This window comes from Condylura cristata, unplaced genomic scaffold (genome assembly GCF_000260355.1).
Source record: "Condylura cristata isolate star-nosed mole 26May11 unplaced genomic scaffold, ConCri1.0 scaffold00004, whole genome shotgun sequence".
Taxonomy (NCBI): domain Eukaryota; kingdom Metazoa; phylum Chordata; class Mammalia; order Eulipotyphla; family Talpidae; genus Condylura; species Condylura cristata.
The window spans coordinates 7,176,841-7,191,653 of NW_004567105.1; the positions used below are offsets into that span (position 1 = coordinate 7,176,841).

The window sequence follows — 14,813 nt, forward strand, 5'->3', positions numbered from 1 at the left end:
CCCCGGTGACCGTCTGCGTGTGGCTCAGTGGTCCCGAGTGCATTGTCCTTGTGCTCTCCAGCTCCAGAGAGTGCTGCGTGCTTTTGTCCACCTCTCTCAGCCCTTGCAGCGCCCTTTGGGGTCCTGTGCGTGTTCTCCCTGCAGTGAGGATGTTGTAGTCAGAAAGGTCGCCACTGTACATCTCACACGAAGCCACTGACAGATCCTGGATTGAAACCTGGTGTGTTCATCCCCAGCACGGATGGACGGGGCCTGCCTCTCTGTCTTACTGTGCCTTCCCTCCTCCACCCTGTGCTTTTCCCAGGGGTGATCCTGCTGCTTCTGGACAAGCTGCGGAAGATGAAGTGGGAGCAGATGTGGAGGCTGACCGCCGAGAGGGAGCTGATGGGCATGCTGTCCACGTCCTTAGCCGACCAGGTGAGTCGCTGGTGTAGAAGCCTGGGTGCCTTGGTGCAGTTTCTTAAGGAAACTTGAAACTTCTGCTGTTGGTGACTGTGAACTCTTGGGTGGGCCTGACTTACCCCTGCCAGTCTAAGACAAGACTTTAGCTCATTCCCGACGCACACTCCACGGCATACAGGACACTGTATGGCAGGCTCTCCTGAAACAGGAGTGGAGGTAGAGATGGCGGAGGCAGGCCTGGGGCTCCGAGAACAGAGTTCAGCGACGCAGATTTGAAAGTGAACAGTGACTTGGTGTGCTAAGAAGAGGTGGCCATCTTCATTTTCACATAGGCTGCCCGGCAACTGCTCTCTGAGATCCACAGGCCCCAAGATTATTTCCCAAATGAGATTTTATGTGCCTTCCTGAAAACCTGAGTCTGAACTTTCCAAGCAGAGCCTTTTGCTCAGATCCTATAAGTGTGATCCTATCCCATGGAAATGCATTTAAATAGGAGAGGCAAACCTCCTGGCTGGAGAAACCAGCTTTAGCCCAGCACACTGACAATACCCATGAACTCCATGCAAGCTCCTTTCTCATTATAACTGGGAGATGAAGGGTGCTGAGCCTTTGACCTTGGGCTCCGCCCAGGCTGGATCCCATAGATGGAGGGCTCCCTGGGGTGTTGCCGGTGACCATTCTGAAATGTCCAGATGACTCCTCTGGGCCTCTGCATCTCTGTGTCCAGAAGGGACGCACCCCCTCCATGTTTCCACCCTGATGTGTTGAATGTTTGCAAAGTTCTACAGCAGAAAATAGAACCTCTGTAGGGAGACTTTGCTATTTCTTTTTTTAGCATTGTTATTATTCAGTTCCCACAACAGCCCAAATCTCATTTCCTTCTTCAGACATGAGCATGGAATAATGAATGGGTTAAAAATGACCCAGGTAGCTGTTTTAAACCCGAGGCGGAAATTGTCCTCCACCATCATATTTTAAGCCCATGGCAGTGACTGGAGTCCGTGCCCAGACGAGAGCAGTCGGTCTCCGTGTCCAGTGAGGGTCTTTGTGCAGCCATCTGCTGCTGCCAGGGCCCATCAGTCACGGGGCTGTGCCAGCCGTCAACACGTCCTTAATAAGCATGGCTGGGATGAGCCCAAAAGAGGTGAAGCCGCCCAGGAAGTCAGTGGGATTTCAAAATCCGACACCATGGCTGCTGGAATCCGAGCCCCGCCCCTTACTGAGCCGGCCCCGCCCCTCACTGAGCCTGGCCCCGCCCCTCACTGAGCCTGGCTCCGCCCCTCACTGAGCCTGGCTCCGCCCCTCACTGAGCCCTTCCCGCCCTTCATTGAGGCGGCCCCGCCCGGGAAAATCTGCTGTATCTGAGGTTCCATCACCTGAGTGAGCACAACTTGCAACTTGTCACCTGCAGTTTTCTCTCCAAGAGGCTCAGGATGGAGGACTTAGGGCCCCTCGATGGTGGGGGGCAGGCGGAAGGGCAGTGGCGTTTATTGTGCTGACTCAGATGGGGAAGGCATCCCTGCTGGCCCTGTGCGGGACCCAGGAGCACAAGCCCTTGTGGAGCACCCCCCAGCTTTCAACAAACCAGGGCTCGGTCCAGAGAGATGAAAGGCAGGTGGGGTGCCCCGCAGGCAGCGCAGCCTGGGTTCCCCCAGGAGGCTCTTGCATAGGTAGGCAGAGTGTCCAGGGCCCGACGCGCGAGCAGAGCCTGTCTGACCATTGGGACCGTGTCCTGGCTTTTATTCTCCAGGATATTTTCAATGCCGTCATCAAGCAAAACCCCTTCCTGGTGTATCAGCTTCCCTGCTTCTGGAACGTGCAGCTGTCGGACCACACGCGCTCTGAGCAGTGCTACAGGGACGTATCGGACCTGAAGGTAAAACTCAGTGGGTGGCTGGCCCAGCCGGGACAGCGGGTATGTGGGGCCTGGCGTTGGGGTGGGTGGAGGTGGGGGCGGCCTTGAGGGTTGAATGGCCTGTGTGTGGTGTGCCGAGAGATAAGGGCACAGATGCTCAGCGGGAAGGTATGTTCCTCTTTGATTTCTGCCTCCTTCTTGTTTGGGGTTTCTGGAAAGAAGGCCTCCCAGCCTAAGTAACAGCAGGTGTGGTTATTCATCTTGCCACCGGCTGCTGGCTGTCTGGATTCATGTTGCTCCCCAAATCCAGTTGTTTAACTCAAACAAAAGCCTTAACCGAGGGCCTTCTCTGAGCCCAGTGCCCCAGAAGTGGATATGAATAACTTAATTCCTGCTTTCTATTCACATATGGCTTCAAGAAGCAGGTGCACAGGTAAGGAAATGAGGGTTAAAAAAAAAAAAAAAAGAAAATCAGACCAGACGCTGATGGATCGCTGTGGGCGGGGAAAAGGGACTGTGACAGAAGAGCCTTTTTAAGTGGTCACTGGGTACCAGACACAGTGATGGGGCCTAACAGGAAAAACACAAGGAGGGTATCCATCATCTCTCACCCCAGGTGATGCCACACCACAAGCTGTTCTGACAGTGGGTTACATCAGCAGCCATAGATGTGGCTGGTGAGGCTGCAGGTTGGCTGTTCGTGGTCTGATTCCTCTAGTCCAACCGCACAGCGTTGGCTTCAGATCGATGACTGGTCACTGGGGCACCGGTTCCCCTCCAGTGCTGCCCCCCTTCCTCCTTGTCCAGCCAGAGGCCAAGCTGCTTTTTCTCAGGGCACACAGGTGTGGAAGGGGAAGCTGGACCCCTCAGGAGGAAACCTGGCGTCCTATTGCTAATACCCTATTGGCCAAAGTAAACGTTCAGCTGAGAGTTACTAGGTGGGTCGGTGTTGTCTCCAGTAGGAGAGGTGAAGGGCTGAACTGGGCCATTAAATGACAGATTGGGGACTTGCCCCAGGCCCGTCTGACACCAAGTATGTTTGCCTCTCAGCCTATATCAGAGGGGAAGCAGGTACCTGCATGCAGAGAGAATTTATTTCAAGTTTATACCCATTGCCCATGTGAGCTGTTGTAGGCATAATTACAAATTTTAAATTTTTGCTTTCCTTTTTTGCAGTCTTTTATAATTTTTGCGTCTTTTATAATTGCTTTCTGTCTGGTCCACATGTGCATATTCTCTCTCTCTTTCTCTCTCTCTCAGTGTTAGAAATTAGAATTTCCAAACAATCATTCCTAAATAATAGCAATTACATATAATTTGTGGATTTATAAAAGATTGTACCTAAAATGTCAGACAATGACATCATGTAAGTCAGGAGGGAAGTGCTTAGAATTAAAATAGTCTGATACCATTGTTCTGTTGAGGGGTAGAGGAGCAGTTAACTTCAGCCTGTAGCTAAGTATGTGTGCCAACATTCAAGGTAAAAGATATGTAACTTGTAGATCTCTAGCAGGTAGGGTGATAAATGGAATAAAAAACTAAAACAAACCACCAAAATCGCTCAATTGTTAAAAAAAGAGAAATAAGGACAGAAAAGTAAAAAAAAAAAAAAAAAAAAAAAGAAAGCTTAGGAGAATAGAAAGCCAGAGATCAAGGTGATCAAAATAAGTCCAAATATACCAATGACCAAATAAACTCATTTTGGCAATGAAAAGACAGGCTTAGATTGAATAGGCCGTGTTCTCCAACAGATGCTGTTTACTAGAGACATACCATGCAAAAACCTGAGAAGGATGACAGCAAAATTGTGGGGAAAGGTCCCAGCAAATATCACCCAAAAGAAAATGGAGTAACTGCCTTGATCAGGCAACGCTTTGATAGATATGAGATGATCACAACGCGAAATGTTCACCAAGAAGGTATAAGAACTTAAATGTTCAGACATTTCATTCATGACATAGACACACAGACTTCAATAAAACACCAAAACAAAATTGACAAATCCACTATCCTAGTAGACTGTTTTAACAAATCCTTTTCAAATATTGAAAGAGCAAACCAAAAAATGTTTTTAAAGTACTAAAGATTAACCCAGCAAGGTTTAAAATTCTTGATTTATTGGGCAACTAGTGGACCCAGTACCTATCCAAATACACATTTTTCCCAAGTTCACGTGGGACATTTGTTTAAAAGTAATCATGTACTAGAGCATAAAGCAAATCTCAGTACACCCTGAACACAGTATACTTGAGAAGAAAGCAGTAACATTGGGTTTTTCTAAATTGTATTGAAGTTACATTGCTTTATAGCATTATGTAAGTTGTTTCAGGTGTGAGCGATTACATAGTAACATCTGTAAAAAGTGCCTTCTGCTCTCCACTAAAATTCTAATTCCATCCTTCACCATAAATTGACTAAAATTGAGAACACACTTCTAAATTACTCACAGTAATTTAAACAGAAATCATAATTGAAATTGAAACCTACTTAGACCTGAATGAAAATAAAAATGATACATGTCAAAATTAGTGGGATGAAATAAACATGTTGGGAAATTTATAACCTTAACTTTTCTATTAAAAAAGAAGAAAGGCTGAAAATTAATAAGCCAACCTGATCACTTCAAATCATATGTAAAGAACATTAGAGTAAAATCAGTCATAAAAGGCAGGACATGAAAAAGACTGGAAAAAAGGTTGATCAACAAATTATTCAACAACATCAAAAGTTGTTTCTTTGAAAGATAAGATAGACAAAGCAATGGCAGAACTCACTGAAAAAAAAAAAAAGCCAGAGAACTCATCAATAAAGGAATAGGAAGACATAAATGCAGATTTATTTATTCACTCTCTAAATGTTTTTGAGCCAAGTATTCGTTGGAGTTCTAAGAATACAGAAAAAAAAAAAAAAGCAAACAAAAGTCTCTCACTTCGCAGAGTTTTAGATCCAATAGATAAAGCAAATTGTAGGAGATAATAAGGGAATACTGTGAACAAAATTACACTAATAAATTTAAAAACTTATAGGAAATGAACAAACTCCTAGAAGTATACTGTTTATCCAAAGTCACTTAGGGGAGAAAAATGTAAATCCTGGTAATCTTCTAGCTCTAAACCTTCTTATAATGAAAACAGAATCCAGAGATATCAGTTGAGATAAGTTCCACCAAAGTTGTTAATTGAGATACTACCAAGTTGCAACAAACTTGTCCAGAGTGTAGAAAAAGAGGAATACTTTTAACCCTTTGTAAGGCCAGAAGTCCTTGCTAGCAAAATCAGATAAAGAAAGTACCCAAAAAGAAAATCACAGGCCTGTCTAACCCATGCATAGACACGTGCAAAGTCTTAAGCAAAATATTAGCAAACTGAACCTAGCCACCTGTAAAATAGGTGGCCAATTTGACTTTACCACAGGAAAAAGGAGAATTATTTCACTTTGAAAAATCTACAGGTGGCATTCAGTATAATACTAGATTGAAGGGTAAAACTCCTTCTAACCATATAAATCGATGCAGAAAAGTGATTTGATAAAATCAAATATTCATTCATGGAAGCAACTCTTTTCTCTAGTGTTGGGAAAAAGCTTAGTGATGCAAGCATTTGTTAACACAAAAGAACATAGAGCCCAGGTACACCCACACATTTATGGAAATTTGACATATGAAGATATTACTGGCCACTGGAGAAAGGATGGGATTGTTGATAAAAGGTACCCATTATCCACGTGGGAAAGGAAGCAGACGATTCTGAAGAATGAGGGACTTAAAACTCATTTTACATCAGATTATAAGAAAGGCCAGACTATACTTTTAGATGCAATAGATAAAATAAAATTGCAGGAGATAAGAGAACACTGTGAGCAAAATTTACACAAAATGATATTTTTTAAGATTTTATTTAGGCATACAGAACTGGGGGTACAGGCCAAAGATGCAGGGGCTGTGAGAGAATTCACTAGAGAGAGAGTGGAGAGCAGAATAGGCAGACTGATGAAGTACACTGCTGAGGGGAGCAGTGGGTGGTCAGAAGAGGCCATGCCATGTGGGTCACTTCCAGGGTCGGGGCTTGAACTCTCACTGAGGCGGCTGTGGCCAGCTTTGCAGTGCTGCGCTCCAACCCACTGCACCACAGGGAGGGCCCACAAAATGAATTTTTAAAAATTAGGAAACTGGCCCATGACCTCAGAATAAGGAAGTCATTCATCAGGACTCTACAAGCTGCTGTCGTGAATGAAAGGACCAATAAATTCAACCCCACTGAAAGTACTAATTCCATCAAAGAGGCATCATAAAAAACAAAAGACCTTTTCAACACCCATCACTGACAAAGGACTAGTAAGGTCTCTTGCCAATTAAAAAGGAAAAATAAGTCAAAGATAACGTGGTTTCACTGAATGACCAAGAAAATGACCAATTGACACTTGAAAAGATATGCAGCCTATTTTTTTAAGTGAAAATTAAGCCAAGAAATTGTTGCCAAGTCACCCAACGGGAAGAACAGGACTCTGTAGTCTCAGGTAACCCCAAGGAACCCCCTGTCGTGCTGGTGGCAGTGAGGACAGGTGCAAGCCTACCGGGAACCCACATCAGCCTCCGGTAAAACTGAGAGGGATGACACATCTGACAGAGGCAGGTCCAAACAGAACGGGTGTCTCTGGTGACGCTGTAGGTTTAGCTGATGGGGGCAGAGGATGACAGAGTGACACACGGGCCTTTAGCTTGTCCTCATTGGCATTTCTTGACCCGGAAGGCACATGGGAGACTAACCCACATACAAGCCTTTCCTTTCCCATATCAAAAATTAAAATGTGAACTTTCGCCCAAATCAGTGCAACCCAAAACCTTGGCAGGCTTAAAAAGGCAGACAGTTCCGACACAGGCTTCGGCATGAAGGAACCTTGAATACGTGCGAGTGATACAAGCCAGAGGAAGAAGGACAAAGGGATGATGTTCCTAGTGGAAGCACATAAAACAGCCCAACTCACGGAGCAGAAGTGACAGTGGTGATCACCAGGAGCTGGGGTGAGGACAGGCTGGAGCTTCCTTGAGGGGAAACAAAGGTATTCTGGAGCTGGGCAGTGGGTGAGGGTTGCGTGTCAACACAAATGTACTCGGTGGCACAAAACACCACCCTTATACTGGCGAAAATGGTCAAGTTACATAAATTTTGCCACGTATAAAAAGAAATCTGGGCATGGGAGGTGGTCCCGGGCAGGTGTTTTATGAAGTTGATTGCCCTTAGGAGGCTTTGAATCTCATTAAGAAGGCACATAGCGCTCCCTGGCATGGTATCTGAGAACCCCAATACTGGCAGCCACAGAAGGGGAAAGGGAAGGCGTCGTGAACTAGAGGAGACAGTTTATCTGTCAGATGTTTGATGGCGGCCGCCAGAGGTCTCCAAGTGACACTGTGTCCCTCCGCCCAGCACATCTGAACCAGTGCTGAGTGGTGTCTATGTGCCAGGCACAGTGATGGGCTCTGTAATAGTGCAGCTGGGACACGAGGAAGCCCCGGAGGCTGACTCGGCGGGGGGGTGGGAGGGAAGGAGAGGAGGCTGCCATGCCACTTGGGCGTTGCTGTCAGGTTCTGTCACCATTGTCACTTGGAGCCTATCAAGTAAAATGATTCACAGACTCTTAGGTAGCCTATTCTATGTGTAAATAGAGTGTCTCGTGGTGGAACCGCAGAGTGGAGTCCAGCCAAGTTTAGCTCAGATCTTTTTAGATAGAGCTAAAAAGCATCTGGATGATATTTTACCCAGTAACATCGGATAAAATCTTGACACCAAATCCTAAAATATGACCAAGTAAGAAAAGTGGTGTCCTGCAGGTCGAGGAGGCTACAGGCTGAGAGCGAGGGGTGGGCAGGTCAGAAAATCCCCCTTCTGGGTCATAAAGTGCCTGGACATTGCCCAGGAGACCAAAGAGCTGGCCCAAGCTCTTGACATGTCCGGGCCAACCTGGGCCCTGTTTGTCTTCTTTATCTCTCTCCTTCCTCCCATTCTTTGCTTCCATCCCTCACGTTCTACATGAGTGAAAGATGTCCTGGCTCTCGGGTTTCTCTCAGGTAACCCTTCAGCTCTGCTCTCTTTGTTTACCTGCTTTTCACTGACACCTGTTCTTTCTGATGGCTGACGGAGTGACATGTCATCTCTAACCACACCTGTTGTGCACGTTCTCAAAGTCTTTGCATTAAGTAGAGCAACACCTAAGGGCTCTCACCAAACAAGGCAAGGACAGCCCTGGATTCCTGCCTTTCCCTCTTCCCACCTCTTTTATAGTCACCTCACCTACACCTAATCTGACAGGCAGTTGCTTTTAGACACTTCTTTTTGTCAAGTGGTTCCAAAGTGTTTAGCGTGCCTTTTATGGAAATAGTGACTCTCTTTTTGCACTCACCTAATTCAAATAACAATTAATTACATTTCCAATTACATTAGAAATACAAGGGGCATAAAAACATCTTTGGTAACAAACACAGCTCGCTCCTGGGAAGCAGGGAGCTCAACGTGCGAGGGAGAGCTTGCTACCTGCACCCCCAGGTGCCTAGAGGGAAGCTGTGCTAGGCCGTGCTTGGTTAGGAGACCTTACAGGGCGTAAATGGTTTCACCGAGGAGACAGAAGTACTATGTGGCTTTTCAAGCCAAGCAGTTCTGTGAATTCTAATGCCGGTTTTACCTCTTAACAGCTGTGGGACTTGAGCAAATCACTTCACCTCTCCCAGGCTCTGTCCCATTCTTGATCAGATGGAGGCCATTATCCGTGGCCCCTGTCTCATCCCAGGCCCTGAGCGCGCCATAGAAATAGTACTTGAACTTACCTCCATCTTTTGTGTTTCGGAAACTTCATTTTTATCTCTTCAGTCCTAAAACTCGATGACTCAGTCTTCCCTAGCTGAGTTTTCAATTGAAAGGGAGGACCCCAAGAAGCTCCTTGTTCCCACCCCAGGAGCGTATAGGAGACCAGGAAAGGGGAATGGAGAGCGTCTGTGGAACAGTGTTCTAATCCTTGCACTGCCAGTGGGTTATTAGAGAGGGACACCCTGGCCAGAACCCGTGGGGAATGGCCAGGAAGCAGCAGAGGGCCAGTCCTGGGGTCTCTGAGAATTACTGGAGCCCCCCTCCCGCCCTCCTCACCCTCCACATCTCTCCTGCCCCCAGCTCTTGACACCCCTCCCCGTCATGGAAACCACTCTGCCTGCCCGGGAGTGGGGCATAGAAACGGGGCACACAGGGAACACAGCCCTCGCACGCGGTCTGCCGGCTTCAGGGGTGTCAGGCCACACCATCTCTGCATAGTACCCTTCTTCCAGGGGCTGACGGGAAACACATCTCAGAGGAAGGGAGCTGTGGCCCGGACCTCAAAGCACAAAATGCAGCCTTGCTGGTAGCGTGGGCTAGAACAGGTTCCGAATCTTTACAGATGTCTCACATCTGAGGTGAATATCATTCAGTCCACTTTATCCATCAGGAAATGAAGGGTCTACAGATTAAGACTTATCTGTCGCTAACTTGCTGGGATCACACAGGTAAAGGTGACAGGGTCGAGGTTCAAACTCACCTGTCAGACGCTTCAGTCTGAAGCTCTTTCATCTGACACAGGACCAAATTCCTCCGGAACGTATTTTCCTAGAAAGCCTTTCACCCGCAGTGACAGTTCTGTAAGACTTGTGTGAAGGGACCTTTGAGAGCTAATCCCGGAACAATTAACACAGCATTGTCTCCTTGAGAGAAGGTCTGACTGGCAAGCAAAAGTCAGAGAGGCTGAATTTTAGACTCCCGCCCGTTCATAAATTGCGGAGTGAGTAGCTTTGAAAGAAAACCCTCAAGGAGAAGAAGAAAAACCTTGAGAAGGCATGTCACCCAAAGGAGGGAAACGGGGTGTGTTCCTTTTGTGGTTGTTTTAAGATGTATTTATTGTGCATACCTGTCAGAGACTTTGTCCCCGATCACAGATTATTGGGGGGCAGAACAGGCAGGGTCTCAAGGTGGGAATGGCGTCGGCGAGCTGAGATTCCTAGAAAAAGGGGGGAAAGGGAAAAAGGGGGAGCGGGCGCGAGGAAGACAGGGGAATGGGACTTGGGTGCAAGTCTTCCTGCTCTGCCTTCAGCAGAGGTTTATTTTATACACTTCAGGCAGGCAGAGTAGTGACATTAGCATATGAAATGGGTGAGATCACAATCACCTTTTTGCTAAGAATAGTCTGGGGTCGTTTTGACCTTCAGTTGAGATTATAACATTTTTAAAATCAATCTATCAAGGTTAAAACAGGTACATAGATGCACTAAGTTTAAGACTAATATTACTATATTTACCACAGTGAAGATTAACCAAAAAAGTCCCTTAAACATTATCTATTACTTAAAGGATTTCATTCTCATAGAGACATCCTAGGGGGTAAAGTAAAGTGAGGGCAGGAAGAGGAAATTTCTTGTACATCAAATTAAGGTAAGGTTCTTGAAAAACTTGTTAAAAGGTTTTAAGTGAGTTTTCTTGAAGTCTAGATGGTAGAAAACCTGACTAGCTCTGCATAGGCGACTTGGGTGAATTTCCATATCCAAAGATTAGGTGGTAGAAAGCTTGAGTGGTTATTTAGAAACTGAATAAAAGGCTATGTGAGATAGAGTGATAAGAATTGGGTTTTCCTGACAGTGAGAGACTTTGCAGGAACAGCCATTTGTTTTTATTAATCAGCCAGTCATTTAATGACTTTGGACTTCCAGAGGAATTTCTCACCCTGGTGCAGTACTTGCTTGTCAGGGCCAGGTAGCGCCTTAGGCTGAGGCAATCCAGTTGTAAGCTGAAGGTTGCTCAGAATATTTTGATATTATGATTACACAAAAAAGGGAGGTCATAACATAAGTTAGCAGTGGAAAAGTCTGATTTTTCAGAGCTTCTCCTGATCTACCCGGAATCTGTCGGCCGATAGACGTTGCATAGCTTGTGTCACATACCGAACTGGGATACAGGCCAGAGGTGCAGGGGTGGTGAGAGGATTCACCAGAGACAGTGGGAAGCAGAACAGGCAGATGGATGAAGTCTGCTGCTGAGGGGAGCAGCGGGAAAGACAGGAGAAGTCTGCTGCGCCATGTGGGTCACCTCCGGACTCACACTGAAGCAACTGCGGCAAGCTTCATGGTGTTGCGTTGTAACCTGTTGTACCACCAAGGAGGACTGGGGAAACTCAAGGTTTAAAACATTTTATAATACTTAGAGATGTGTCAGTTTTCACATCTTTGGGCGAAGATGAGGGGCTGCCACACATTAGCATACTGAACACCCTCACTACGCAGCCTGCAGTGAAAAATGAGGCAGGGGAAGCAGAGAACGGGTAATAAGAATGATGAATGGTGAGGTTGACTCTGCAAGATTAGGATGGATTGGGGAAGAAAAAACAGTTGCTTCGGGGGAGATCTAACATCTAGAACGTCCCTGCCTCTCTAGCGTGCCCTCCTCACGATGGGCCAGTGGCTGTTTAATTTCATCGCATGACCCAAATCCAAGGGCCCTTGGTGTTTTATTGTCTGTGTGCACCCCTGAAAATAGTAAATGTGAGGGTCTGGCATTCCATGGGAGGCAGCTGGCCATGCTCCTGGAGCCAGGGTTTTGGGCCTGTCACTCATGGCTCACATCTGGGGACCCCTCACTCACCAGCAACTGGTACAGAACACCCCCCAAGAGCCAGGCTACAAAGCTGCCCGTGGGGTCCTCCATGGCTCTTCATCCAATATCCTCATCTGAGAAAGCCAGGAAGGGGTCACACTGCACAGAGGAGGTGAAAGATGGGGAGGGACGATGCTTCCTACCGCCGCTGGTGGTAAGCCGAGGAATGTGGTCAGACTCGTATTGTCACTCTTCTGGTATCGGGATCCTCACCACTCTTCTCGTCACGTCATCTTCAGTCCACTGATGGAAGAATCACACGAGCAACTTCCTTTCATTTCCCAGGCAGGAAATAAAGACCCAAGAGGGGAGGTGGCCTGACGAGGCCAAGCACTGGTTTGTGCCACAGCCAGATGCTCCCTGAAATGCATGACCTCATCTTGCAGCTGATGGGCATCTGCTCAGTGGGGGTGGGAAGAGGGTTGGATTTGGCTGATTTCAGTTTCAAGCTTTAGTTTGTGTGTTCCCTCAACATTCACCCACCTGCTTCTGGGTCATTTGGTGACTTTCAGGACTTAATTCCTTCAGGCGTTACTGCTTGAAGTTTCCCATCTCTGACTTGGTTACACACAGCTGATGAAGTTCAGATGCATTTATTCCCGGAAACATCAACAAGCTTCCTAGAGGCAGTGATGCCTCTGGAAAGTTCACCCTATAATAGCACTTTTGTATCCAAACAGTTCTGAGAACTGTCAGTGACATATTCATGGAGGGGTGGGGAGGGGTGAGTTCTGCATCCTATATGCAAATTCCATATTATGAGGGCCGCAGCAAGGCAACCTCGTCAATTGTATGGATCCCCAGTCTTTCCCACGCCTCCATGTCCACACAGAGCAGATAACTCTTGACCATGGAAGCCGTGCAGGGCAGTCTCCTTTGAGACCCAGTGTAAAAAAAAAGAAGCAAAAACAAACACCAGCCAACAAAATCCAGGGTATCAAGAAGACAAGGATTTTGATTTTGAGCGAGGGAAGACCAATTAAACACGACCTGGTGCTGGTGTGCATTAAAACACTGCAGCTTCAAAGTGCAGAGAAGTGAGGGCCTTGACTGCTAACACCTCACTTTTAACCTCAAAATCACCTTAAGGATGGAAACAATTCCATAAACTTATATAATATTCTAAAACCTCACAATTGTTCTTGCGAAAGCAGTTTCTTTCCCAGTCCTTTACATTGAGAGGTCAAATTAAAGGTGTGCATTTTTTTCCCCAAAAGTGGGAGATAACATACTTCAGCTAAGTTTTTTTTTTTTTTTTCATAAAAACAGAAATCCATAACTCATCTTTTGTATGCTGTCTATTTTAACTCCTTTGCTCTGATTTATGTAGGGAAGCAGTAGGTCATGAACATTTTCTTTGTTATTCCCCGTGTCTTTAGAAAGCATAAAAATTCTATCACATTTTCCATCTCATCTTTATAAAACCAAAAAGATAAGTACATGCCGTTGTACTTGTGCACGCGGGTTTCAAGGGCTTTCTTGCAAACTTGCTTATCTGTCCTGCTGCATACGCGTTTAATACAGGATTCCTTGGGATCCTTGATTCCACTTACAGCAACTGTCCTCTGTGTTGGCCGATGTACATCCCAGAAGCGATTGTTCTCATAAGGAATTTGCTGTTCGGGATACAGCTTCTCCAGGACATCCTGCTTTTCTGCTTTCTGATAAGTTGCTTTCTGTGCATTTCATTATCTGAAGAGAATCTTGCAGTGTAGCTGACACTCCTGAGAATCCCCTCTGCCCTTGCTAGCCAAGCTCCGTGTAGATTGTTCCAACGCCCATTCCTTCAGGCCTTCGGCATTTATCTTCTGTGGCTCTTGCCATAATTTTACCTGAGAAAGAAGTTGACTTCACTTTTAATCATACTGTCGTCAGTGTATATGTACATTTCTGACAAAGCAAGAAAAACATTGGATTTCATTATCTTTCATTTTTATATAGGAAGGCACTTCTAAAGAGACTTAGAAGTTCTTTTCACAGGGTTGAAAGATACATTATAAAGTTCTAGACTATCACAAGACTTTTGAAACATCATCAAAAATTATAGAGACTTGTCTTCACCTTCCGGATGCTTTTAAATATCCCAACAACCATAATGGCCCTTTGGACTAAGTTAGTCCCACCTCATGGCGTATTGCACTCTTGGGATAAAGTTCTTAACGATGGTGATTGTAAATCCAGATTTGGAAATAGTCTTGAAAATGCAATTTTTGTTTGTTTGTTTGTTTGGCCGTCTTGTCAAATCTAACGAAGTTGATGTTTCTGTAGCTGAGGTAAAGCTCATTGTGGGGGAACTGCCAGCCCAACTCTTTCTGGACTTGTGAGCCTATCCTGTTGGTTTTAACATACACATCCTTGGTAGGCTGGTGTTTGTTTTTCATATGCACTTGTATTTGGTCGAATCATGGAATTACAGGGATGCAAGGGATACTGAGAGTCCTGTTGCCCTCATGGGACCTTTCAGAACAATGGTTAACCTGCCCCACTGATCGGTCAGTGCTGGCACCTCACTGTTCCCTCAGCTGCAGGCTGGTGTGGCCTCGGTCAGGTTCCTGTTCCCCACTTCGTGCTCAGCCCCCTCACTCCGCATGTCACTCATGAGCGTGTGGAGCGACCAGGCCAGTTGGGTGATGAGATGTCCCTCCGATGTAAGCATTAGTGCTTCCTCTGGTGCCACGGCTGTTACGGTTGTTGGGAAGAACCTCCCAGGTGATGGGACTTACCTGCTACATCATGCCACGTGCACCCTGGCGGCTCCGCGGGACATTGCTGGGTATCATTTGTTCTACCTTTGTATCCAGGTGTATCCTGTGTGTCCAGCTTTCCTTGCTCTAAATTTACTGGATTTTTTTTTGTTTGTTTTTATTAAGATTTATTGGTGCATACAGAACTGGGGT

The 14,813-nt window shown here is 46.2% G+C and overlaps 1 protein-coding gene across 1 annotated transcript in view; it reads left to right on the top strand.

Moving 5' to 3' along the window:
- Positions 1 to 14,813, top strand: part of LARGE (like-glycosyltransferase) — a 419,193-nt gene that overhangs the window by 355,229 nt on the left and 49,151 nt on the right. Inside the window, exons 8-9 of the mRNA XM_004675709.2 lie at positions 305 to 417; positions 2,153 to 2,278. Of these exons, the coding sequence (XP_004675766.1) occupies positions 305 to 417; positions 2,153 to 2,278 (239 nt within the window). The remainder of the gene's footprint in view (positions 1 to 304; positions 418 to 2,152; positions 2,279 to 14,813) is intronic.